At 35.0% G+C, this 27,579-nt stretch overlaps 1 protein-coding gene across 1 annotated transcript in view; it reads right to left on the reverse strand.

The window, feature by feature from the left end:
- Positions 1-227: 227 nt before the first annotated feature.
- Positions 228-27,579, reverse strand: part of LOC150104771 (protein inturned-like) — a 37,491-nt gene continuing 10,139 nt past the window's right edge. The window contains exons 2-3 of the mRNA XM_090396210.1: positions 16,308-16,453; positions 228-540 (exon numbers count right to left, since the gene is read on the reverse strand). Of these exons, the coding sequence (XP_090252336.1) occupies positions 429-540; positions 16,308-16,453 (258 nt within the window). The 3' untranslated portion in view covers positions 228-428. The remainder of the gene's footprint in view (positions 541-16,307; positions 16,454-27,579) is intronic.

The raw sequence follows: 27,579 nt of genomic DNA on the forward strand, positions 1-27,579 counted from the left end.
GTTTAGTATAAATTCAAGAATTACTATATATGTATTTACCAAAAAGAAGGCAGCAAAAGCCTTTTATGATCTCAAGTGCAAAAAAACTAAGGACCAATAATGGAAAATAAATTTAAAACAGATTTTGGGTACCAAGGAAGTTGTATCTTCTTACAAAATAACAATATTTTTATACTAATGCAGAAGCTTTTTATAATGTCATGTAAATAAAGCAAAAACAAATCAAGTGTAAAAAAGTATAAATTTTTTAATGACCAATGATATACAAATAATATATGGTACATCTAAAAAAATAAGTGGCATGAATTTTTTTTTTACATGAAGAACAATGCTATTATAAAAAATGTTTTATTTTTGCAAATAGCTAATATATAATTATAAAAAATATACAGATATATTATTAATACAATATAAAAATATAAAGGCAGTCATAAGGATAGGCCAAAACCCAGACGAAATGCAAGTTCAATAGCATTTTGTGGTGCTGAATCATAAAAACACACATACACTTCTTTGGGATCTGGTGAAGAAAACAACCTCCTGAAAAGCAAAAGTTCAATTTAATTTTGTTATATAATATAGTATTTTATTAAAATCATACACAAGTAACAATCAAGCAAATACACAGCTAAGATACCTTTTCCCAGCTCAATACCAGTGCTTCAAATATTTTGCTATGTGCAAATAATGTCTAAATAAAGTTTAGTTTTCAGCTCCCTGTTTAGCAAATCATTGTGACTGCTTTGACTATTTGCAATCATTCAAGATTAATTTTAGTTAATTTAACTAAACTCCCCTTGATTCAACATAACTATTTGTAGTGTGAAGAATTTCTAGTTCTTCTGATCGGAGGCAATGTGGTCACTTTGGTGACCACATTGCCTCCGATCTATGAAAGTGACCACGTGGACTTGACTTGAGAGATCGTAAAACATGAGGAATATTACAAAGGCAGGTGAATTATTACACGCTTAGGAAGAAGCTTAAATCTGTGCCATAGCATAAAATACTGCAGGTAAGGCTGTTAGTGGTGCATGGGATGTATTTAAGGGTTATCTAGAAGGAGCATATAGATAATATAGATTACAGTAAAACCATAGCTATCCCATACATCAAAGGGTTATCAGAAAAAATTAATAGAATTCTACCAGTATAATCTTAATGCCACTTTTAAACCACCTATAAAACTAAAAAATATAGGTGGTTTAAAAGTGCAACCTGAACTCCTCTAAGGATCCTCTCCCCCCATTGGCTCAGGCTGAAGTTTATTGTATCTATTGCACTTGTAACTTACTTATATGGGAAACTGGACATATAATCCCTAACCATAAAAAAGAACACAAACGACACATTAAATTTAATAATTTTGTTGAAGCAGGCCTCTCAGATTACGCTCTTAACATCCTATACCAAACTGATTGGAAAAGTACTTGTTCCTTACATCATACAAAAACCTGGTATGAACGGAAATTTGAAGAAGCCTGTGAAATTTTGATTAACTGACCTAATCTTAATAATAAAGGTGGCTTAAAAATCCCAAGAATTTGGATGGCACACTTTTAGCCCACTTAGTTCAAGTTTTCCAGCAAACCCTAACTGTAAGCAATTTTTCAGCTTTTATTGGCTACCTGGCTTGTTCTAATTTATATGTATTATATATACTAATATATATATATATATATATTAGTTATATAATTAAAATTTTCTTTGTGTAAACATGTTGTTCTCTAGCTTAATTTAATGTGGTAACTAATAGATAATAACAGGACTCTAGCTTTGATGTTGTAAGTTTTTTTTTTCACCAGAGGTCAGGGCAATAGTTTTAATGGTTGACTAAATCAATCTAACTTCAGCATACCATGTAGACTGTAATGCAGCTTGTTTCTTTGTATATATGTGTATACTCCAAATGATGACCTTAATGTGAAGGTCAAAACATCGAGTGATTATTTTGGTTTATTTAAACTGAAATTTAACACAGTAGTTGTTTCCATAATTTCTGAAAATGTACAAGAATGGGTAGATAAAAATATGATACTGTGAGGGTCAACATAATTTTGTGAAGGGTCGGTCATGTTTTAATAATTTACTAACTTTTTACAATAGGGTAACAGCTGAGTTGGATAAAGGAAATGGCTACACGATGATTTTACTGGATTTTTCAGAGGCATTTAACAGAACACCATATGTAACTCTGTTATGCAAGTTAGAACAAATGGGGATGGATATGACACTGGTTAAGTGGATAAGAGGATGGAGGAAGGTGGCTGCTGGACAGATATCAAAAAAGTGGAATATGATGCAGCAGAAGTGAAGCAAAAACAAGTGACTAGTGGTGTGCTGCAAGGTTCAGTACTTCTGGGACAATTGCTGTTTATTTTGTACATAAATATAGGAAATAACATGAAAGGAAATATTCAGTTGTTAGGTGATGATGTGAAATTAGGTAAAGTAATAGTTAATCAAGGTGATGTGGAGAGCTTGCAGGACAATTTAAATAGGCTGTCAATATTGGAAAAAGTTAATGGGTGTCAGTTTTAATATTGTGAAATGTAAAGTTATGCATTTTGGGATAAATAGATTACAAGCTGTGTATCAAATTGATGGCATTGTACTCCAGGAAATAGATGAAGCTAGAGATTTAGGGGGTAGTGGTAGACAGAGAGTAAATGTTTAGAGGACATATTGCTAAGGTAGCCCATAAGATTATTTGGCTATTGAAGAACACATTAACAAGTAGAGACAAGGAAGTTGTCATTTCTCTTTACCACATCTGGATTACCGTGCTCAAATCTGATCTCCTAGGTTTCATGGGGATGAAGAAGCGGTGGAAAGGATTCAGAGGTAAGTGACCAAGATGGTAAGTGGTCTGTGGAATGTTCCCTATGAGGACAGATTGAAGGTATGTCTACTGCAGCAGTTGGTTGATAGGAGAAAAAGAGGGACACGATAGAATCATTTAAGTTGCTTAAAGAGTTTTATAGGATAGATGCAGGGGGAAAATGTTTCCCCACTTGGCTAGAAGGACCAGAACAAGGTACCATCCCTGGAAGTTGAATAAACATGTGGTTTAGTAGGGATGTGAGGGCTATATTTTTTGCTTTGGAGAGTTGTGAAAGAGAATGAGTTGCCAGAATCAGTTGTGAGTGCTTTGTCTGTTAGTGGGTTCAAGGAGAGGTATGATAGATTGTGTGGATAGACTGGGTCTCCCACAATGAGTCTTCAGACTCCATGGAGGTGTCCGTATAATAATAATAAAGTTCTAAATGTTAAAGTTCTATACAATAGTTATTTTTCTTATGGAATTTAATGGAATAAATACAGCACATAAAAATAATTAAACATGTTGAATTATTCCTATATTTCATCTCACTCACTGATATATATCATCAGGGAAATGATATAAAAATTGCAAAAATGCATGCAAATTTGCACAAACACTAAGTGGAAAAAAATAGACAAAGCCTAAATTTTTAATATAGAAAGAAGAGTGACATGTAAGTGGGTTAAGGATTTAGCTAACTGTCTGGCTATTTTAAAAGTGGGAGAGTCAGTAGCACGTGCTTTGGAACAGAGAGGGTTATTAGGTTTATGAATTTTCGGCAATCTAATAAATACCATTCCTCTTGTTTCAAATCTTTAATCCAAAACTTAGTTTTAGACAATAACAATATCATGATCAGCTTTGATGTCGCTTCCCTTTTATGTGTATATTCCTCTTTCTGAAACTTTACATTTGCTAAAAAAAAATCCCCTCCCCATCCCAATATCATTCATCTTTTTTAATTTTACCATTCATTCCAGCTATTGTACGCCTACAATTCATTGAACCCGGTCTGGCAGATTGTCAAGAATACTCAATTCATGCTGAAGGGTAGAAAGAAATAATGGATGTACGAATTGGTCACTAACATGCAAAATCACGTGCATTATACATAAAATTTTCTAACTGTTATATAAGCAAATTAGTTACCACTTTAAAAACTACAAAGTTCATAAAAGAAAAGTTAATTTTCCGACATGTATTAATAAATAACTCATCTCACAAGACAGATTGATTACCCTATTATCGGAATGGATTCTCCTTCTGACATGTGCACAAGTGTTGAAAGGTCTCGCATCTGTGGGCATACAGTACTTCATTTGAATTATACTAATTATAAACAAATTAAGGGTCAGCATTGGGCTCCCCTCCCTTCTAGTTAGTTATGATATGGAGCATTTTGAAAAACATACTCGATACTGCTATTCTCAAACCTATCTGGTTAAGCTACATCGATGATATGTTCTTACATGCTCAGACACATTATACTCCTTCCTCCTAGAGCACCCTAGAATCCAGTTAACTATAGAAAAAAGAAAATAATATTTTCTAGATACTCTAATTACACATCATACTAATGGCACTCTTTCTTTCTCTGTTTACAGAAAACCCACTCACACAAGTAGATACATACACAAACTTTCCCATCATCTTCCGCACCTCTCAACAGTATGTGTTATCAAAAACCCTTGTTAATAGAGCCTCCAATCTCTGTTCTACCAAGCCTGATCTTACTGCTGAACTCTCCTTTATTCTCCAGACTTTCCTGTCCAATAGCTACAATGCCAGAAAGATCAACAAATTAATTGTTCCTCCCATTTTCTCACATCTCTCTAAACATGTTGAATATAATAATGTTATTATTGCTCTTTATATCCAGGGCACCTCAGAAAAAAATAGTCCGAACTCTAAAAAAGTAAAACCTATGCATAGCATTCAAAACTTATCTGAAGCTGGTTACTCTCATTTGCTCTCCCAAGGATCCTCTACCTCCTCTATCAGTTCCAGGTGTTTACAAAGTTCCTTGTTCCTGCAGCTTATCTTATTATGGTCACACTTGGAGATTTGTAACATCTGCCTAGAACATAAAAAATACATCGTCTCCATAAGTATGGTCAGTATGGGTTTGCTAACCATGCTTTTGATATGTTGCTCAGAATGAAATGGAAAAAAATACTATGCTTGTCTGTCATCTGTTCATTGGACATCCACAGATGCAGTAGGGTCACTCTGATGCTCAGTGATGTGCTGCACCAGTCCTTACAATGTAGTCCTGTTGTATGCTTTTCTGGAGGCTTTAACGCTCTAAAGATCAGTCACCCCCCCCCCCCACCATCCATCTCACTGACAGTCTGCCCCTTCCTCTTCTTCCAGGAACTTTATCTTCTATTACTTCATAGAAGTCCTCCGTCCATCTTTTCAACATGTCCAAAATATTTTAATTTTCTTCTGTCAATATCCATAAGGAGTCTTAAAGTTCTACTGATCTTTTCTAACACCCATTCATTTGTACCCCTTTCAGTATATGATATCCTCAATAGCTTTCTGTAACACCACATCTCAAAAGCAGCTATCCTTTTCTTATCTGACTTCTTTAGGTTTCAAGTCTCACATCCATAAGTCACTGTTGAAAAACAACTGCATCCAAAATCCTCAACTTTGTTCCCATGGAGATAGATCCATCCTTCTAATTTTAGACAAGTTTCTGTCTGTTGTTTTAGCCATTCCTAATCTTCTTCTGATGTCTTCCGAACAGAAATTCTTCACATTAATAATGGATCCTAGGTACTCAAACTTGCTGACTTCCTCAATTCTTTCTCCATTAAGGCACACTTGTTTCTCAGGAGCTTCCCTGTTCATATTTCCTTTGAGAACCATAATCTTTGTCTTGCTAGGATTGAGTTGAAGTCCTCTGGTATTACTGATCTTGTAAACTTTATCAAGAATTTGTCCTAATCCTTCCTTGTCATTACAGAGGAGTATGGTTTCATCAGTATACCTCAGGTTACTGATCAATCTGCCACCTATCCTAATTCCTGTCTTGAGATCATCCAATGCTTCACGCATGATGTCTCAGCATATATACTAAACAAGTGAGGAGAAAGTAAATCCTTGCCTGACTCCCTTTTCAACCTAAAGCCAATCAGTTAATCCAACACCTGTTATTACTGTGGCTTCTTACTTCCTGTACAAGTTGGCTATCAACCTGATAGTGTGTTGAGGAAAACCCATCCTTTTCATTACTTTCCACAGTTTCACATGCTGAACACAGTCAAAAGCTTTAGAATAGTCTAAGAAACACATTACCAGATGGAGTCTAAATTATATTTTTCTATGGTCTGTCTAAGCAAAGGATCTGATCTATGGTATCCTTATCTTTCCTAAAACCTGCTTATTTCTTGAGCATCTCTGCCACAACTTGGGCCTCAATCCTATTCGGCATGATCTTCAGAAAAATCTTGCTTGCATGAGATAGTAAACTAATACTTCTTGCAATCCTCATGTCTGCCTTCTTATATAGTGGTAGGCAAACCAACTTCTTCCAGTTTCTAGGCCACGATCCTGTCTTCCATATCCTTGTAATCAATCTATGAAACACTCTTATCCCTCCATCCCCTGTGGCCTTAACTCTGCTGGGATTCCATCTGGGATCTTATTGCTGTTAAGCTGCTTAACTGCTCTTTCAACTTCATGCCTAAGTGGAGGTTCCAAATTGGAATTTTTCTGGTGAGAGGGCTCTTCCAAATTTTCTTTATCCACTCTGTTGTACAGTTTCTCACAGTATTCTTTCCATCCATTTTTGATTTCCAATTCTTCTGTTAGTAATGCTCCATTTCTGTCTTTGATGACATTCAGTTTGGCTTAAACTTGTGCTTTAGGTCATGAACTAAATAAAACATCCTTTTATAACTGTACCTCCTCATCTGGAATTCTATATCTTCACATTTATTAATATAAAACTTTTCCTAATCCTGCTTGATGGCTCTTCTGACTTCTCCATGTAATCTCTTATATTCTTCAGTTCCCTGTGTATCTTTGTTTTCCAACAGCCTTCTTTTGATTAGTTCCCATATCGAACCTGATATCCATGGATCTCTTTTTCTTTTTACTGGGCTGCGATACTTCTTGGCTGTATCCTGTATTATCACCTTGACTCCTTCCCAAAGCATTTCTGGTGAGTTCTCCTCAATGGTCTCCAAAAAATCACCCAACCGAGTTGATGTTTTTTCTTCTGTGAATCAACTAGGAATCACTCTAACATCCAGTCTCATGGGATATACCTGACTTGGAAGTTTTCAGTGTCATAGTCTTACTTTGGCTCTTACAATCTGCTACCACATCTTACAATCCACCACAATCTGCTCCAGGACAAGTATGCACATCAGAGATGCTTGTCTTCCACCACTGGAGAGCCAAGATGTAATCAATTTGGTGTGCTGACCTATCAATGTTAGATATCCAAGTATAGATCCATTGTGGGTGTTTCTAGAAGCAGGTATTGGTAATAACTAATCTTTTAGCATGGGCAAATTCCAACAGTCTTTCACCACGGGTGTTCACCCACACCAAATATGCCACACTCAAGGCCTAACTTTCATACTCTTTCTCACTTTTGCGTTTAAGTCCCCTAAGATGTAAAGTACAAGCAGCCCTCGGTTTATGCCTCAGTTCCGTTCCTGAAAAAACGGACATAAACCAAATCCAATTTTAATGGGAGGTACAAAGTTATATTCCGTGCAGTCAAAAATATGCACATGAAGTAAGTGTAACATTATTATATTTAAAACTTTGATAATACATACATATATATTTGTTAAAATAAAATTATTAATAATGAAAACAAAACAAAATTATATACAAAAAATATGAAACTTTAAAAAGATATTACATATTTCTATGTTGAAGTTCCTGGTTTCGGATCACCTGAATTTTTTTTAAAAAAGTATCCAGTGTTAATTGCCTAGATTTCCTTTTTCTTTCTTTAAGGAGTTCAGTGTAAGGTCAAATAGATGTGATTACACTCCTTTTTGTGTTCACGCTCATTTCCCAATCGTGGTCCATTTCGCAGAGTTCATCAGTCAATGTCTCTATGCTTGCAAGGATATGCTGTAAATCGGCTGTTTTTATATCTCTCAGAGGACCTTCTTCGTTTTCTTTCTCCTCCTTTGGATGTTAACAATTGGTCGGCTAATTCTTTTAAGTCTTCATTGGAAAGCGGTTTATCATGGCTCTCTAAGACTTCTGTCACATCTTCAGCTGTAATATGTCCAATCACACCTCTCGTACAAGCTTGGTAACGTCTTCAATACATTCTCCTCTTGCTGTAATTCCTCAAAGTCATGCATAAATGCTGGAAGAAGTTTTTGCCATGCTCTTTTTAAACACTTTGTTGACACTTTTTTCCAAGCTTCCTTGATGTTGTTAATGCCCTTCAAAATATATCGAATGACCGCCAATAGTTTTTAATAGTTTTTCCTGAAGTGTCCAAGACTCTTACCATGTTATACAGAGGTAATAGGCTTTGAAGATTGATATAATCCCCCTGATCCCTCGGTTGCAAAAGCAATATTGTGTTTGGGGGCATGTAAACAACCTTGACATCCAATGGTGTTCTTACTTCAGCAAGGTTTTGAGGATGTCCAGGGGCATTATCCAAGAGAAGCAATGCCTTGGCTGGCAAATAATTTTCTTTATAGAAGCGAAGCACGGTAGGACAAAAATAATTTGTGTACCAATCTATAAAAACGTCTTGTGTAACTCAAGCTTTCTTGTTCCATTTCCAATAGACTGGCAGCATGGCTTTTAGACCCTTGAAGGCGCGTGGTGTCTGTGAATGGTACACCAACATTGGTTTAAACTTCAAAGTTCTGGAGACATTTGCACCCAACAAAAGCATAAGTCTATCTTTTGCAGCTTTAAAACCTGGAGCAGAACGTTCTTCACAGGAAATGAAGGTGCATGATGGCAATTTTTTCCAGTTAGTCCAGTCTCATCAACATTAAAAATGAGATCAGAAGGATAACTTCCTTGTTCTACACAGTCTTGAAATTCTTTAGGAAAAGCAGTCGCTGCTGCAACATCTGCACTTGCCGCCTCACTACATAATTTGACACTATGGCACTTACTTCGGGACTTAAATCTCACGAACCAACCTTTGCTTCCTAAAAATGTTTTCTTCGTCTCCACCTGTCTTTTTAAGATCCTCAAAAATTGTTTTTGCTTTCTCAGTTATAACAGCCTGCATCAGAGGAATGTTTTTCTGATTCAAGTCATCCACCCATAACTTACATGTTTTGCATTTAGTACTGCTGTAGATTGTTGCGCAGACTGTTTTATTCTATCTGCATTTTTCATAATTGTAGTAACAGTCAATGGAGGCAAGTTCATACTTCTACAGATTTTAGCACGTATCTGCCCATCTTCCATTCTTTGAATCACCTCCATCTTCTTTTCAAGTGTGACTGATTTCCGCGACTTCTTAACACCAAGTTCTGCTAACTTTTCTGCACTTCTTTTTATCAGACATGGTATGTAATTATGTACTTTATCAATTTAAATACGTATGTATGTATGTAAAAAAAAATTAAATAGAACAATTAGGTAGATTCAATAGTAAAACTAGGTTTGATACATATATGTTGTAGCATCTTGGTAAACACTCAAACACTAGAGTGCATGCTAAAATCGTTTCTCGGTCAGACCACACTACAGTAAAAAAGCATGTGCAGGCATCCAGCGTTACTGTGAATTGGCGCAAATTGAACTGTTGTAAACTGAGGGCTGCCTGTATTTGGTATATAAGTACTTGGTAGACAGTCCAAAACAGTCTATAAGTTTTCATAGAATTCCTCACTCTTCATTTGGCCTATTTGGGTGGGGTGCATAAATTACCATGATTGATACATTTGTAAGATGAGCCTTAAGTCTAATCGAAAGTATCCTATCATTAACGGGGTTATAACCAAGAAGGATTCTTGCCTAAACAGTCTTCTGTATCAGAGCTACCCCATGATGCTTTGAGTCATCTCCTGAGTAAACAACTAGCTTACCATCCTGTCTTTTGAAGTGACTTAGTCTCTGTAATTCCTAGGATGTCAATTTTATTCCTGTCCATCTCTTTAGACACAATCTCAAGAGTACCTATATATAGGTCGCGAACATTCCTATACATTCTCTGTTCCTCATTCACAATATCACTGACTTTTGTTGGGGATGGTAATGTACTTCTCGAACAGGATCCTCTGCTTAACCCTGAATCAGCTCTGATTCATGAGATGTATTATAAAACACAACCATATTAGCTTTTTGAAGTGAAGTCACTGCAAGAAAAAAAAACAGTGGTAAGTTGCAGAGGCCCTTTCCACATATCTGGGAAGTTTTGTCCCCCAATTCATCCCATGTTGGCCAGATGGGTTGGAACTCCCGTCTACTAGAATCATCAATCTAACAGATAAGCTTAGGTGTGGATGGTTATTCATGACTTATTTTTAATGGTATTAACAACACCACATAATTTTATCAAAGAGATGTTTTATTAACTGCTTATATTTCGCTGAATTTCAACTCAGCATCATCAGCGCACAACACACTTGGACACAGTGATGAGCTATGGAAATTTTAACAAAGGGCTCGCATTGTCGAGCAAAAAAAAGCCTAACTTACCCTTATAATACTTATATTGCGACTTTGTAGAGCTTCTGACAGATATGATAATTCCTACAGGATATCAATCATTAATGCTAGATCTTTTAAAAATTCCAAATTGAGAAGTCGGTTTAAAAAGTCCTTATATTTATCGTTCAATGCAAAATGCATGCATAAAGCTGTGTAATTTCGCCACAAAGCAAGAGCTGTTCGTAAACTTCAAGCTGCCCATCGTGGTCCAAACATACGGCCGATCTTTAAAATTTCGATACCAAGATCTTTTGCAATCGTATTTAATTCTCGTTGATTTTTTGGTGATTGATGATAAAAAGCATATAATTTATCCATAAATATTTCAAAATGATTTATTTCTTTAATGTTTTTTATCGAATCGTCTAATGCTAAGTGTAAACGATGAGCACAATGCCAAATCATAACGTTGGGAAATTTTTGTAACAGTTTGATTGCAACACCTGATTTGTTTCCTAACATTACACTAGCTCCATCAGAACAAAATGCAATGAAATGATTTTTATATAGTTATCAGAAAATCCATATGAATTTAAAGCAGCAAGGCCATGTTTCATGAATACTTTGGCTATCTTTTCTGATGTACCTCTGACATAGAGAATACAAATGGTCATGTTGCATTCTTATGTATTAAGGGAGGACAGAGTAATGGGCTTATGTAGTATTTTATCTATTTTGTAGGGATTTAGGGATATTTTGTTCTTAGCTAATGGCTATAATCCCTACATACTAGATAAAATATTACATAAGCCCATTACTCTGCCCTCCCCTAATACACAAGAACACAGCATGACCATTTCTATTCCCTATGTCAGAGGTACATCAGAAAAGATAGCCAAAGTATTGATGAAACATGGCCTTCACACCACTTTCAAACCTCATGCCAAACTAGTAACTCTGATCCACTCGCCTAAGGATAAACGTCACCCTTTAGCACGCCCAGGAGTGTATGAAGTTCCCTGTGACTTGGCCTATTATGGGCAAACAGGAAGATAAGTCAACATCAGCTGTGGAAGAACATGAAAAATACATTCACTACTATTACTATGGCAAGTCAGGACTGGCAGACCACGCTTTGGACACTCCTTCACACAGGATTAGATGTAGGAAAAGAATGTGTTATTTAGGAGTCGTTACAGATCTGAAAGATTATTTTTTGAGTCAGCAATGGCTTTTATAGAATTCTCCCAACCTTAACAAATATGGTTGCCAAAAATTTGGGAGACTGTTATCCTAAGTTACTGTTATACTTTGACATTGTCAGAATCCAGGAATGCATTAGCAGAGCTAATCTCAGGTGGGTGGTACAGTCACTTAAATAGAATGGGAGAAGAAACATTAGCAAAACAAGTGTTCTCTGCCAAGTTGGCAGGAAAATGACTCAGAGGAAGACCAAGATATAGGTGGATGATATGGTACAAAGTGCCTTAGACGATAGAAATATAAGATCTGATAATGTTGGAGTCTTGACAAGTAACAGACTGATTTGAAGGAAAATTGTAGATAGGAAGTTAGTAATGATGTAATTTTTTCATGTAGTACTGTCATATCCTGTACACCCCTTGAGGGTACATAGCAGGAATTTGATGATGATGATGATGTTATCCTAAGAGAAACTCCCACATAGCTGTTTTTCATTTTTTTGTTAGAGGACACCAAAAAATAAGACTTTAGAAGATCTTTTGTCCATTGCAATTACATAGTTTCACTCACTCACTGTCGCATGTACGTGTACAAGTCTGTTGCGCTCTGATGATGCTGAGTTGAAATTCAGCAAAATATAAGCAGTTAATAAAACATCTCTTTGATAAAATTGTGTGGTGTTGTTAATACCGTTTAAAAAAAAGTCATGAGTTCTGCCTACTAGGTTAGGCAAACTTCCACTGCATAAGATGAAGTGAAATAGCAAAATAGGAAAGATTCACCCTAGCCCTCGAATATTCTAATAGCATTGGGGGGAGCAAGAAGAAGAAAAGAAGAACGAAAGAAAAAAAAGGGGAGGGACCAGTCTACAGATAACATACCAGATGTATATTACATGTACATTGAAGGCACAGTCCAGCATCAGGTACCTTGAATTTGTCATGCCCATACTCACTAAAGTGAGCCCTTGAGGATCTACTATCTGTTTCACCACAAAAAAATACATCATCATCATCATCATCATCAAATTCCTGCCATGTACCCTCAAGGGGTGTACAGGATATGACAGTACTAAATGAAAAAATTACATCATTACTAACTTCCTATCTACAATTTTCCTCCAAATCAGTCTGTTACTTGTTAAGACTCCAACATTATCAAATCTTATATTTCTATCGTCTAAGGCACTTTGTACCGTATCAATCCACCTATATCTTGGTCTTCCTCTGGGTCGTTTTCCTGCCAACCTGGCAAAGAACACTTGTATTGCTAATCTTTCCTCGCCCATTCAATTTAAGTGACCATACCACCTGAGATTAGCTCTGCTAACGCATTCCTGGATGCTGACAATGTCAAGTTCTTTCCTAATATCTTCGTTTTTAATATGATATTGCCATTAATGCCATCTGTTCACACCTCTAATCTTTCTCAGGACTCTCATATCTGTGGTCTCTAGTCTTTGGTCAAGTGTTTTACTTCTTACCGAGCTCTCAGATCCATAAGTTAAAACTGGTTTGAACACTGTCTTGTATACAGCTAATTTAGTGTTCCGACTAATTTCTTTATTATTCCATATGAATTTATTCAATTGACTTCCCACCATACCAGCTTTGCTGATTCTGTTGTCTATTTCTATATTTAATTTACCATCTTCAGTAAAAATCGCGCCTAAGTAGCTGAAATGTTTTACTTGTTCCACAGGTTCTCCATTCACAACACAGTTGACATTTTCAATGATTCTGCCTATTTTCATTGTCTTTGTCTTTTTATTGCTGACCGTCATACCATATCTATTACAACAGCTATTCAATTTAGTCAGAGAATCTTGCAGACTTGTAGTGGATTTATTTAGAAGTATAACATCATCTGCATAAAGCAAAGAGTTGACATTAACATCTCCAATTTTGATATCAGGTTTAAAACCACATTCCTTCATAATGTGATCCATATAGATAATGAATAACAGAGGGAATAATGTACATCCTTGTCTCACACCAGATTTAACATTAAACCATCTTCCTGTACTTCCTTCAATTCTAACTGCTGACTTGCAACTCAAATAAAGACTAAGTAATGCTTGATATAATGCCCCATTGACACCATATAACTGCAGCGTATTGAATAGCTTCTCTCTTGGCACCTTGTCATATGCCTTTTCCAAATCGACAAAACTTAAATACAGATCTTTGTTGTATTCCCATGCTTTCTCGACTATTTGTCGTAAAGTGAAGATCTGATCCTGACAGCCTCTATTTGGCCTGAATCCAGCTTGTTCTTCACCAAGCTTTTCTTCCACAATTCTTCTCAACAGTTTCTCAAGTATACTTGCATAGATCTTGCCAGGAACACTCAGTAGGGAAATACCTCTGTAATTCTCACATTCAGTTTTATTTCCCTTTTTATATATGGGTACTATGAGAGCTCTACTCCAATCATCGGGAATTCGTCCCTCTATCCAGGCTTTCTGAACTATGCAGTGCAGCCACTGTAAGACTTTTATAGCATCATACTTCAGCATTTCAAGTTGAATATCATCTACCCCCCCCCCCCCCCCCCCCCCCGGCAGGCTATATTGGGTTGAAGTTATCAAGGTGCAAGCTTCCCAAATTTGGGGCAGTATCATGCACCAAAATTCGTTGAGGTTTGGAAAGCTTTTTAGAGCTGAAGCTGATTCCATGAATTAAATTTGAAGCGGTGTATTAATGTGACTTTCTTCCAATGTATTCTGTGGCAAGTATTCAGAGCATGGTCTGCAAGCCCAGAGTGGCTGTACTGGTGAAACCGGATGTAGTCTTTGTGCTCCGAAATCCTGATATTTGCTGTCCTGCCTGTTTGGCCAAAGTAGGCCAGTTTACAGCTGCAAGGGACCTGGTATACCCCAGGAAGGTCTAGGGGAAGTGGTTGGTCTTTGGTGGAGCAGATAAGGATGTCAATTTTTTATATGGTTTGTAACAAGAAGTCAGGTCACATTTTTTTAAGATTTTTGGTTAACTTTTTAGAAGTGCCCCAGATATAGGGAATGGTGATGGAGTTAGTGTAATCTTTGTTATGAAGATGGCAAAAGGTGAATGTTTATGACAAAAGTTCTGAGAGAGTCAAGGTGAACAAAAAGAAGAATAAGAATATACGATAATGAACAGAAGAAGATGCAATAAAGAGTTATTGAAAGATGGAAAAAGAATGGGAAGAGAGAGTTTAGCTGAACAGCTGATAAAGTTTATGTCCATTGCCAAGGTATGATAGGAATGAACCGAGAAGATGGACTATGACTGCAAAGGAATCAATGCCTAGGTCGTGTAGGAGGAATGATATGTAGTTTTGAGATGTATAGAGTGAATCTGATGGATGAAAGGACTTGTATATGACTTGGAGATAAATGTCTGGAAAAAGTTTTGTTCTGTAAGAGACTAAATGTGCAAAATCGGAAAATTAGGGATATTAGAAGAATGCAGGGAAATATATGTGTATACTAGGTGAGTGCGAAAGATCGACTGAGAAACTGAATGCAGTTTCTCAGGTCTCCAATCTGCATGGGAGAGTAAGGCAATCAAGCAACACACTGAGAAAGAATGCCAGAGATGTTACTAATCTGAGGCTTAATGCTACAGCTTCATCATGTATCATATATATATATATATATATATATATATATATATATGTCTTAACTTTAGCAAACCTATACAATGAGATCACTACATAATCAAGAATTGTGCTCCAAACTTCTTCATGGATGTTATCAAGAGACAAATGTGATGAAATTCCAACCTTTTGTTCACCTTCAACTATCGCAATATCAATCCCTAGGATCAATTTACTAAGCAATATTTAATAAAAAGCACATGCATGAGTTCAATACTGCTATCATACTAAGAGAATCTTTCAATAATTCTAATCAATTTTAATTATGCTGACAAGTAATAACATTATTTGTGTGTGTGCGAGAGAGAGATAGAGACAGAGAAGTAATTGATTATGTGAATAAGCAAGCATAATTAAAATACTTGACACAGTATTTCTTTATAGCAGAAAAATCCATATAAAATGGCATGTTCAATCATAGCAAAGTTTTCATTAGTGTGTCTGTATATATATATATATATATATATATTTATTATATGTGTATATATTTAGTATATATACACACATATATATTTATATATTACACACACACACACACACACACACATATATATATATATATATATATATATATATACACACACACACACTAATGAAAACTTTGCTAGTGATTATTTGCTATATATATATATATATATATATATATATACACACACAACTACACACACACACACACACACACACACAACAATTATACCAATGCTATGATAGAAAAGCAAGAAAAATGTGGGAATCTTTGGAAATAGCATTAGACCCTAAACAATTAAATATTTACAAAATATTAACATGTTTGAATGCATCCCAGTTTCATTAATCAAGAGCGTTCATGTGAATGTGTTTGGAACAATTTTAAGTTTTTAAAAAATTTTTAAAAATTTTAAATATTGCACAGGATTTCTTTTTTTATTTTTTAAAAAAAGAAATCCTGTGCAATTGGGATGAAATGTTGTGTTACTAAGTAAATAAATGTTATCAACTTATTCCAGTGTTCTGCCTTATAAACTTTAATTAAATATATATAACTTACCCAACAACCCAGTAAGTAATGGTTGCAGATTTCTTTGGATTATTACCAGGTGGTGGAGTATAACAAAAAAGTACCCCATGCTCTTTTACTGATGTGAATGAACGATCGAGGCCAAATTTAAGGTTATGCTTATGTTTTGCCATCTCCTATAAAAGTAATATTTTAACTTTAAAAACTATATGAAAATTATTTTAGATTAATCAGGTAAATGATTTTAGACAAAACAAAACAACACATTGAATAGACTGAAATAAACAATAGGTTGAATGATACAATTCATGCAAAATTATAGCTACTCTTATTCATAGCACCTCTACCATTACTGGTGGGAAACTAATTGTAATCCAACAAAGTATACAATAATTTGGAGAAAAAAAATATATATCATCCTTATAACAGATCATGATTTCAAATTTGCATAACATCACAATAACTGCCACTGAATCTATTAATTCTCCACAATAAATTTCTTTTAAGCAAAAACCAATTCAATATTAATAAAAACCTGGTTTCCTTGGATGAAATCCTTCATCATCATCAAATTCCTGATGTCTCCAAATTAATCTGTTATCTGTCAAGATTCAAATATTATCAGATCTTAGATTTGTCTTTTAAGGCTCTTTTTACTGTATAAATCCATCTACATTTTGCTAATCTTTCCTCTTCCATTCTGTTTAAGTGACCATACCACCTGAGATTAGCTCTACTAACACATTACTGAATGTTAACAATGGCAAGTTATTTCCTAATATCCTCATTTTTAATGTGCTACTACTACTGCCATTGATGTGATCTGTTACACTCCACTAATCTTTCTGAACTCTCATATCAGAGGTCTCCAGTCTTGGATCAAATGTTTTATTTCTATCCAGCTCTCAAATCCATAAATTAAAATTGGTCTGAACACTGTCTTGGATACAGCTAATTTAGTGTTTTGACTAATTTCTTTCTTATTCCATATAAATTTATTCAGCTGACTTCCTATGATTCCAGCTTTATTAATTCTGTGTTTCTACACAGTGTGCCCATTAAGTAATGAGAAAATAATTGCTATATCGAAACAAAGAGCTATGTTTGGAATTGTCAACTATACAGATTAAAAATAATCTCCCTCCAACTCCACACAACATTTACATCTGTTGTACAGGTGCCCGAAATCATGGTGAGAGTCATGAACAGGAAACTCCTTCAATTTCTGGGTCAAACCACATTGGATGCCTTCAGTGTCACTTAAGACATCCAATGTGTTTCAAGGCATAATTCATCTTTGGGAAGAGGAAAAAGTTTGTGGAAACCAAACCTGGTGAATGGGGGGAATTGTTCAATCAACACAGATTGACTTTGAAACCAGAAACTACTTCACAGGCAGCACAGAGTGCATGGGCATGTTCTCATGCAACAGAAACCAATTGTTGTTGTGGGGCAGTTCTTTCCTGACACTGCGCATGCAGGCATACAGATGTTGCATTACTCCTAAATAATACTGACCGTTCACTGTGGTGCCTTCAGAAACAAATTCATGGTGGATAATTCCTGCAGCATCTAAAAAACAATGATCGTTGTCTTGGTGCACGATTTTCTGTAACCTGACTTTCTTCCACCTTATTGGAAGCAAGTGGCACAAAGATCATACTAACATCATCAGGTTGTTAACAAAAGTCACCTGTTTATTTTTAGGTATAAACTAATTCTTTTTTTTTTTTTGCTTTTGTAAGTTTGTAAAAAAGTATGTGACTACAGTGGCATGTTAACAACCATTAATTAGACCAATGGCAGTCAACATGTTAAATAAACTATTTTCAAAGTTTCTTTATTTATTCTTTTTTTTCCCCCCTTTTTAAATGTGAGAATAAAAGTAGGAAAAACTAAGATTTCTTAAAAGAAAAAATAATATAAACTTTTTAATCAGCGTTCACGATCAGTATAGAGCAATTTTGAATACAGTGTATGGTTTTAAAATTTATTTTACTTTAAAAAAAAATCTCTATAATGTCATCATCATCATCATCATCATCATCAAATTCCTGAAATGTACCTTCAAGGGATGTACAGGATATGGTAATACTACATGAAAAATTTACATTACAAATTTCCTATCTACAATTTTCCTCCAAATCAGTCTGTTCCTTGTCAAGACTCCAACATTATCAGAACTTATATTTCTATCATCTAAGGCACTTTGTACAGTATCAATCCACCTATATCTTGGTCTTCTTTTGGATCTTCTTCCTGTAAACCTGGCAGAGAACACTTGTTTCGCTAATCTTTCCTCGTCCATTCTATTTAAGTGACCATACCACCTGAGATTAGCTCTGCTAACGCATTCCTGGATGCTGACAATGTCAAGTTCTTTCCTAATATCCTCGTTTTTAATATGATGTTGCCATTGATGCCAACTGTTCACGGCGCTAATCTTTCTCAGGATTCCCATATCTGTGGTCTCTAGTCTTTGGTCAAGTGTTTTACTTCTGACCCAGCTCTCAGATCCGTAAGTTAAAACTGGTTTGAACACTGTCTTGTTTACAGCTAATTTAGTTTTCCGACTAATTTCTCTCTTATTCCATATAAATTTATTCAATTGACTTCCTACCAATCAGCTTTGTTGATTCTGTTGTCTATTTCCATATTTAATTTATCATCTTCACTAAAAATCATGCCGAAGTATCCGAAATGTTTTACTTGTTCCACAGGTTTTCCGTTAACAAAGCAGTTGACATTTTCAACGATTCTACCTATTTTCATTGTCTTTGTATTTTCATTGCTGACCTTCATACCATTACTATTACAACAGTTATTCAATTTAGTCAGGGAATCTTGCAGACTTCTAGCGGATTTATTTAGAAGTGTAACATCATCTGCATAAAGCAAAGAGCTGACATTAACATCTCCAATTTTGATATCATGTTTAATACCACTTTCCATCATAATGTGCTCCATATAGATAATGAATAATAGAGGGATAACGTACATCCTTGTCTCACACCAGATTTAACATTAAACCATCTTCCTGTACTTCCTTCAATTCTAACTGCTGACTTACAACTCAAATAAAGACTAAGTATTGCTTGATATAATGCCCCATTGACACCATATAACCATAGCGTATTGAATAGCTTCTCTCTTGGCACCTTGTCATATGCCTTTTCCAGATCAACAAAACGTAAATATAGATCTCTGTTATATTTCCATGCTTTCTCGACTATTTGTCATAAAGTGAAGATCTGATCCTGACATCCTCTATTTGACCTGAATCCAGGTTGTTCTTCACCAAGCTTTTCTTCCACTATTCTTCTCAACCGTTTCTCAAGTATACTTGCATAAATCTTGCCAGGAACACTCAGTATGGAAATACCTCTGTAATTCTCACATTCAGTTTTATTTCCCTTTTTATATATGGGTACTATTAGAGCTCTACTCCAATCATTGGGAATTCGTCTCTCTGTCCAGGCTTTCTTAACTATGCAGTGCAGCCACTGTAAGACTTTTATACCACCATACTTCAGCATTTCTGGTCGAATATCATCTACACCTGCTGCCTTTCCACACTTCAAGCCTTTGATGGCATATTTCCTACTCTACTTCGAGTTTGGAAAGGTATTTTCTGTTGGGTTTTTTTTTACCACTGTGCTATCACTTGTTTCATTTAGCAATTTTTCAAAGTAATTACTCCATACTTCAAGGATATCCTTTTCCCCATTTTCATGTCACCTTTATCATCTCTAACTACTTTTACAGCACTCTTTCCTCCATTTCTAAGCTTCTACAACAATCTCCTGAATATCTTACCACCTTCTTGATATTTATTTTCTATGTTCTTGCCAAAGTCCTTCCATGATTTTTGTTTAGCTAGTTTTACACTGTGTTTAGCTTTCTTACATTTGTCTGTGTATTCTCTAAGAGCACAAGCTGACTTATTTGCCAGGAACTTTTGATATGCTTTCTTCTTTTCCTTTACTGCCTCTTTAACTTCTTGCGTCCACCATGGAGGTCTGATTTTTCTATCCTTGCAGACAACCTCACACATGCCTCTCTGGCTGAATCAATCAGTGTTTTCTTCAAAGATTGCCACTGAATCTCCAAGGTTTGGTTGCAGTTCTCAAACTCTTTCATTTTTTCTTCAGTCTATTCTAGTCTATAGTTCACATCTGAGAGCTGCTCAACTTTTATTCACTTTAAAACTTTCTTACATGTCATTATTTTCAATATGAAATTAAATTTTATCCTGCTCATGACTAAATAGTGATCACTTCCAATCAAATCCTCTGTACATTCTGGTGTGCTGCACTAGGGAGAAAACATCACTATCAACAATAACATAGTCAATGAGACTTTTTCCTTGCCTCTTCTCTCCATGTGAATTTGTGCACATTTTTATGTTGGAACATGGTGTTAATAATAACCAGTCCATGTCCTGAGCAGAAATCCAACAGGTATTTGCCATTATTATTAGCTTTGCTCTTTTCTCCAAATTTTCCCAAAATATTTTTGTATGTCTGACAATCATTTCCTACTGTGCTATTTAGATCCCCAACAAGGACCAACTTTTCATTTTTTTATTGTGTCAGATGCTTTCTCTAAAGCATCAAAAAATTCCTCCACTTCTACCTTAGTAGAACCTTCTGTGGGACCATAGGCGCAAAGTCTCATTGTCCAATTCCCCATTCTGATATTTGCCCACATCACTCTACTTGAGACTGCCTGCCATTCAAGAAGATTAACCTCGTATTTCGTGTTGAATGCTTCTTCTTTTCCTTGATTGTCATTGCCTGAATATAACATTTTGTATTTATTGCTCAAAATGATCTCACCAGTTTTTGTCTTTTTTGTTTCAGTCACCCGTATTATGTCGATCTGGCACTTATCTAATTCCTCAGCTAGCTCCCTTTCTTTGCCATTCAGACTTCTTATGTTGATAGTACTGATCTTTAACTCTAGTGATCTTGAGTTGGGTGTGCTTTCAGATTTGTTCCAGTAGTTGACTCTTTGCTGTTTTCCCTGGTTCCCTGGCGAAAACAATGGGGGCTTTTTTTTTAACGGGCAACACCCCAGCTGGCATGAAATTTTGTCATGTTGTACCATCATTTTGTATATTGGTTTAAGCCAATAAGAATACAATTTGGTCAACTAAATCCCAAATTGCCAGCCCATCCTCATTCGTTCAGTATTCAGATAGATACCCAACAGGATGCATCATGAGAAGGTGAGGACATTAGGTCAGAAGCCCTGGTCGGTTCTCAACATACGTCTGATTTTTCATAAATATTTCCTATTTCTGACAATAACTTTAAAAGAATATATTGGTAGGTAGTGCTGAAAGAAATTTTCTGAGAAATTGTAATGTAGAACAAGTTTACTGATTGGCCTTGGAAAACACTTCTATTTGAATGGTCGCACAAGATAAAATGAAGCATGTAAAAGGAATTTTTCTGCTTTTGCCAGATGAATATATACCAAATCTTTCTTCTGACCATACATCTGCATGTTCAAATTAGTGTTGCTCTGAAAGCTATACCATCTTCCTGTCAGTAGGATTTCTTATTATAATATGTTCCATTTATTTACCACTGGATACTGAGTTAATGCAGGTCCACCTCGATAACTTTATATTGCAACTGTCCCCACCCATAGTTATTATAAGCAACTTTAATGGACAGAATACCTTCTTTCATATATCAATCTATTCATGTTCTGCAACAGATTTTACAGCATTCACCCTGGCCATTCTTACACTATCTATGTGGGATGAAGAGAAGGTACACACACGAAAGTGGTTGCTTTCTTATGTTTTCCAGTATATCTTCACAGGAACTATAGCCTGCTTCATAGATGTCCATGTGGAAAATAAAACAGGACTGGAATACATTTTCACATCTCACAGAATTTAATTCTGACACTAAATACTTGTCAACAACATGGTGAAGTAAGCAGCAGATTCAATTTTAACTTTATCTTAAATTATGATGAAATTATGAGCACCATGCAGCCAAAAAAGATCAAGACAGAGATTGGGTTACGTTTTGGAAATAACCAACCACATCAAATCTTGTAAGTTTTAAATGAGCTCTGGCCAAGCATGTTGCATTAGTTATCAGAGCCAAAAGCAATCTTTGATCAAATTTTCATCGTTATCAATCACAACAACCAGTAGCACAAAAGTGGTATACAGAATACAATTCAGAAAATGAAGAGTAAATATAGAACACACTATATGTCTACCCTCCAGCATAATGGATGTGCAGTTGCTGAACCCAAGCAATTACATACACCTAAACCTCTTTTTATGCAAATTGGGATATCAAAAATAATTTTTTTTACGCAATTTTTATTCACTTTTATGTGACCAACCTAAAGCCTAAGTTAGGAAAAAATCCGTAATTCAAGAAAATTCTGAGAATTTTATAGAATTGCATTCTCGTTTCAATTAAGAAAATTCTAAATTCTTACGAATTTCATTTATTGGGAATTTCCAGAATTACATAACTGACTGCACATAAAAAAGCAGTTCTCAGCAGTTTGAATTTGGTGTTTGAGTAGACAACACAGTTACCGCATTTTTTGCATTTGCATTTTTTAAGTGAAATCAAAATAAAAATCGCGTTAAAAAATTAATAATTTTGCCAAGAAATAATAAATGGTAAGCTATACGTAATTTTCAACCTTTCATTTCATTAACTGAAGATTTCAATCCAGACCTCACATGATGTTGCCAATAACCAAAAAAAAAAAGGAAATCCGTTTCCTTAGATATAAAAATTCAAATTTTAGATCGTCTTCAAACTGGGGAAGGTGCGTCGGCTGTGGGTAAGCATTTTGGAGTCCCTGAATCAACTGTCAGATCTATAAAGAAAAATGAAGAGGCTATTAAAAAGTTGTATGTTTTAGTACAAAATCGGGTGCGAAATTATCATCATACACAAGAGTTGTTCTAGAAAATACCGATAAAGCTTTAGTGATGTGGATAGAAGATAATGTACAAAAAAAGAATGCCAGTTGACGGAAATTCCATCAAGCAATCAGCATTGAGATTTTATGACCAGATTAAAAAACTGCAGCCAGATACTCAATTTCAATCGAGGAAAAAATATGAATTTCATGCAAGTAATGGTTGGTGGGTAAGTTTATTAAAAGACATGCTCTTCATAATATAAAAATTAAAGGTGAAATGGCTTCTGCTGATGAAACAACTGTTAAAGCATTTCCACAAAAACTTGCTAAAATAATTGAAGATGGAGGTTAAACTCGTGAACAAGTTTGGAATATATTGATGAAACCAACCTTTTCTGGAAAAAAATGCCAAACACAACTTACGTATCAAAAATGCAAAAAACCGTTGGTGGGTTCAAAGCAGCAAAGGATTGCATAACACTCCTATTTTGTTCGAACACTTTAGGAGATTGGATGTTAAAACCACTGCTCATAAATCAATCATTAAGACTACGGCCAATGAAAGGCGTAGATTTTCAAAAATTGCCAGTTCATTGGATTGCCAACAAAAATGCTTGGGTGACCATTGATATTTTCACTGAGTGGTTCCACAAACATTCTGTGCCAGAACTTAGACGCTATTTGAATGACAAGGGTCTCGAAACTAAAGTGCTTTTGATTCTTGATAATGCACCTGGTCACATCCTGCCATAGAACACCCAAATGTGCAATTTTTTTTCTGCCGTCCAATACCAGATCATTGCTACAACCTCTAGATCAGGGTATAATTGTGACTTTTAAATCATATTATGTCAGACGAACATTTCAGTATGTTTTGAATAAGCTAAATGATGAAACACAGTCAGTTATGGATGTGTGGAAAAAATTTTCAATTATGGATTGTATTGATCAGGTTCAATTATCGTTATCTGAATTGAGACCAAAAACTAAGAATGCATGCTGGAAAGCTATTTGGCCCGCATGTGTTAAAGAGAATGCTCCTGTTCCCTTCAATCATACTGCAGAATTGCTAATATAATAAGTTTGGCATGTGAAATTGGTGGAGAAGGATTCGATGATCTTACGTCGGCAGATATCAAAGACGAAATAGTGGAGATTGTTTCTGAGACTCCTGAAAGCAAAGAAGTTAATGATAATAATCAAGATAATCTTACTTTTACTGTTGATATAATTAAAGGAGGTCTTAAACTGGCCAGTAATTTAGGCAATTATTTTGCCCAACATGATTCAAATGAAGAACATGCTGGGAAGTTTTCACGTGAGCTTAAGTTGTTAATGTCTTCATACAGAGAATTATATCGCAACTTATCTAAAGCATCAAAACAGTGATTAATAACTGAGTTCATGCCTAAAACTACTGAAACAACCAGTGGTACTTTGTTCAAGACATGACAAGAAGAATTCCACAAGTTGAGGTGGAAGTCGATGACGATAATACCATATCTAGTAGTTCTAGTGATATTACAGTCTCACGAAAACAAAAGCTTTTGCATTTATTGTCGGAAACTGATAGTGAATAACATAATTTTTTATAGAATCCTTAGCAAATAACTGAAATGAATATGTTTTTTTTTAAAGTTATTAAAATTCATTATACGTATGTGTGTTCTCCATGAAATAATGCAAATAAAATCTTATGATCCTAACGAATTTAATGTTTGTTTTTTTTCATTATTTTGCTTATATTTCAGGTTTGAAACCAATCTTCACTTTTTCAATGGAGTCAGTAGTTCTTTTTACGTGAATACAATTTGACGTCATTTTTAGGAACGTATCTATCGCGTAAAAAGAGGTTTAGGTGCATACACTTTAGAAGAAAGCTCTGCTGGAATCTTGGCAACATCTTTATATTCTTCTGAATTTTTGATATTGGAATAATGAGAAGAGAAACAGTAGTTTAACTTTTCTACAAATGGGCTAGTCATATAATCAGTTATTTGTTAAGGATGAAGTAAAATAGCACTTCTACTCTCCCCTGCCAGTGTCAAAGGGCCAGATAAATCCAAGAGATCGTAAAACATCTTCCATCATATTCTTTGGATCTCCTCCTCTTGTTATACAACAGAATACTTATCGAAGAGCATTTTCCAGATTCATTGCACAAGGCAGTGCCATGAATCTGGAAACTGTGGCAATACCCAAAATGCAAGCATAGAACACCTTCCTCAGTCTTGCTTTGTTTTGAGTATGGAAATGTTGTATTTTTAGTGTTTTAGTTGTGTATATTTTTGTGTTTGTATGAGCTGTGGTAAGTATAATTGCAAATAGGAAAAGCAACAAAAGCAGAAAAAAATCACCCCAGGAGTAAATGTACCAAAATGAATCTGGAGATGAAAATTATCAAGAAATATGAAAAAAGACAAAGCTTAATGGCCATTGGATGTGTTCTTAGTTATCAACAGTAAATATAACTGTGAAGGATGCTGCCTGTATGAAGGAATATGTGAAAGGATCTGTCTCTTTAAGTCTACAATAATAATATAAAAGCACTGTGGTTCTATTTATATGGAAAAATTGTTAACTACATGGATGGAAGCCAAATCCAAAACTGCAACCAACTAAGCTTAATGATAATTTACATGAAGGCAAGAGGATCTTTGTGAAGCTATAAAACCAAATATTATCCAGACAGTTCTCAATCCTTTGTGCAAGTAACGCTTTCTAGATTTAAGAACTGTGCTAATTTTCAGAATGTTAAAGTGACTGTAAAAGCAGCTAGTGGCAATACCAAAAAAAAGCTGAGAAATATCCTGAGTGGTTGAAATAAAAAAATTGATGAGGATCTTTCCTTGCTGCAACAAGTATTTAATGTAGATAAGACTGGATTGTTTTGCGGAAAAAAGAAAAAAAAAATGGCAATCAAAAGAGAGCTATATTCCTAAATAAATACCCTACAAGGAATATATGTTATTTTTGTAAATAAATAAATGTCATCCAAGTCTTCAGGATTCTTTAACTAAATTAACTGCTGAAACAAATTTGGCAAGAAAATCATCGACAAAAGCAAAATATTTAAAATAGGCAGGAACAATGAAAAACTAACTGCATTCTCAATGAGAACCTACAGAACAAGTAAAATATTTCAGCATCTTAAGCACCAGTTTTAGTGCAGATGGCAAATATAGAAACAGATAATAACAGAATAAACAAATATGGTATAGTAGATAGCCAACTGAATAAATCTATAAGGAATAAGAGAGAAATTATCCAAAATGCTAAACAACCAGTGTTCATGCAAATTTTAACTTATGGATCTGAGGGTTTGGTTAGAAATAAAACACTTGATCAAAGACTAGATTCCACAGAAATGAGAGATTTCAGAAAGATTAAGAAAAGTGAACTGATGGCATGAATGACAGAATCATAAGAAAAATAAAGATATTAGAAATTAATCTGACATTGTTAGCATTCAAGAATTTTGCATGTAGCTAATCTAAGGTGGCACAGTCACTTAAACAGAAAAGGAGAGGAAAGGAAGTTTCCTCTCCTATTCTGTTTAAATATTCTTGACAAGAAGTAAGTAATATTGTAAACTTAATCATGTAGTACAATCATAACATCTTCTTCACCACTTGAATGTATATATATTTCTGAATCAAAAAATTAGAATAATCAAAGAAAATGTGTTTGAATGATTTGCAATTCTAATTTATTGCATAGAAAATAATTATTACCAAATTTGAATTAGCATAATCTAAATCTATGTACTTTTTAGATTATATAACCATGTAAACACATAAAAATGTAATATAAATTATAAGAAAATGGTTATTTGAAAATATTCACAAAATTAGAATAAGTTTTAACGTGGTTCAAAATATTAGAATATTCAAATTTTTCTGAATGGTTTTGAGCATAGAAATAGCATATATTTCAGTAGCTGTAGGACTGACTTGTATGTGAGGAATCATTTGCATGTGGATTTGAGTTAATCATTTGCTAAACATGGGTCGAACGAGTGACATATCGGAAGCTAAAAAGTTTTGTATGGTGTCACTGCAATAGCGGTAGAAATCAAGAGATGAGAGGAGATTGAAGAATATCGTAAAGAAAAGCTGCTTCCAAAGTATAAAGTATTTTCACAGTAGATAGAATGCATCTAAGGAGATGTGAATGTGTCTAAATCTAAGACAATGAGACGACTTCACAAATTGGGTTTTAAATCACATGTGCCTAAGACAAAGCTGCTTATGACTTCCAAGCAAATGGTAGTCCGAATGCAATGGTGTAAGCAGACTGTTGTGGGGGTCAAGAGGACTGAAAAAGGTACTTTTTTAGCAATGAAAATATGTTTTGTGTGTCCCATGGTCATCAAGGGATATGTGTT

The sequence above is a fragment of the Typopeltis vanoorti genome, chromosome 7 (genome assembly GCF_054136105.1).
Source record: "Typopeltis vanoorti isolate ZY-2024b chromosome 7, IOZ_Tvanoo_1.0, whole genome shotgun sequence".
Taxonomy (NCBI): Eukaryota; Metazoa; Arthropoda; class Arachnida; order Uropygi; family Thelyphonidae; genus Typopeltis; species Typopeltis vanoorti.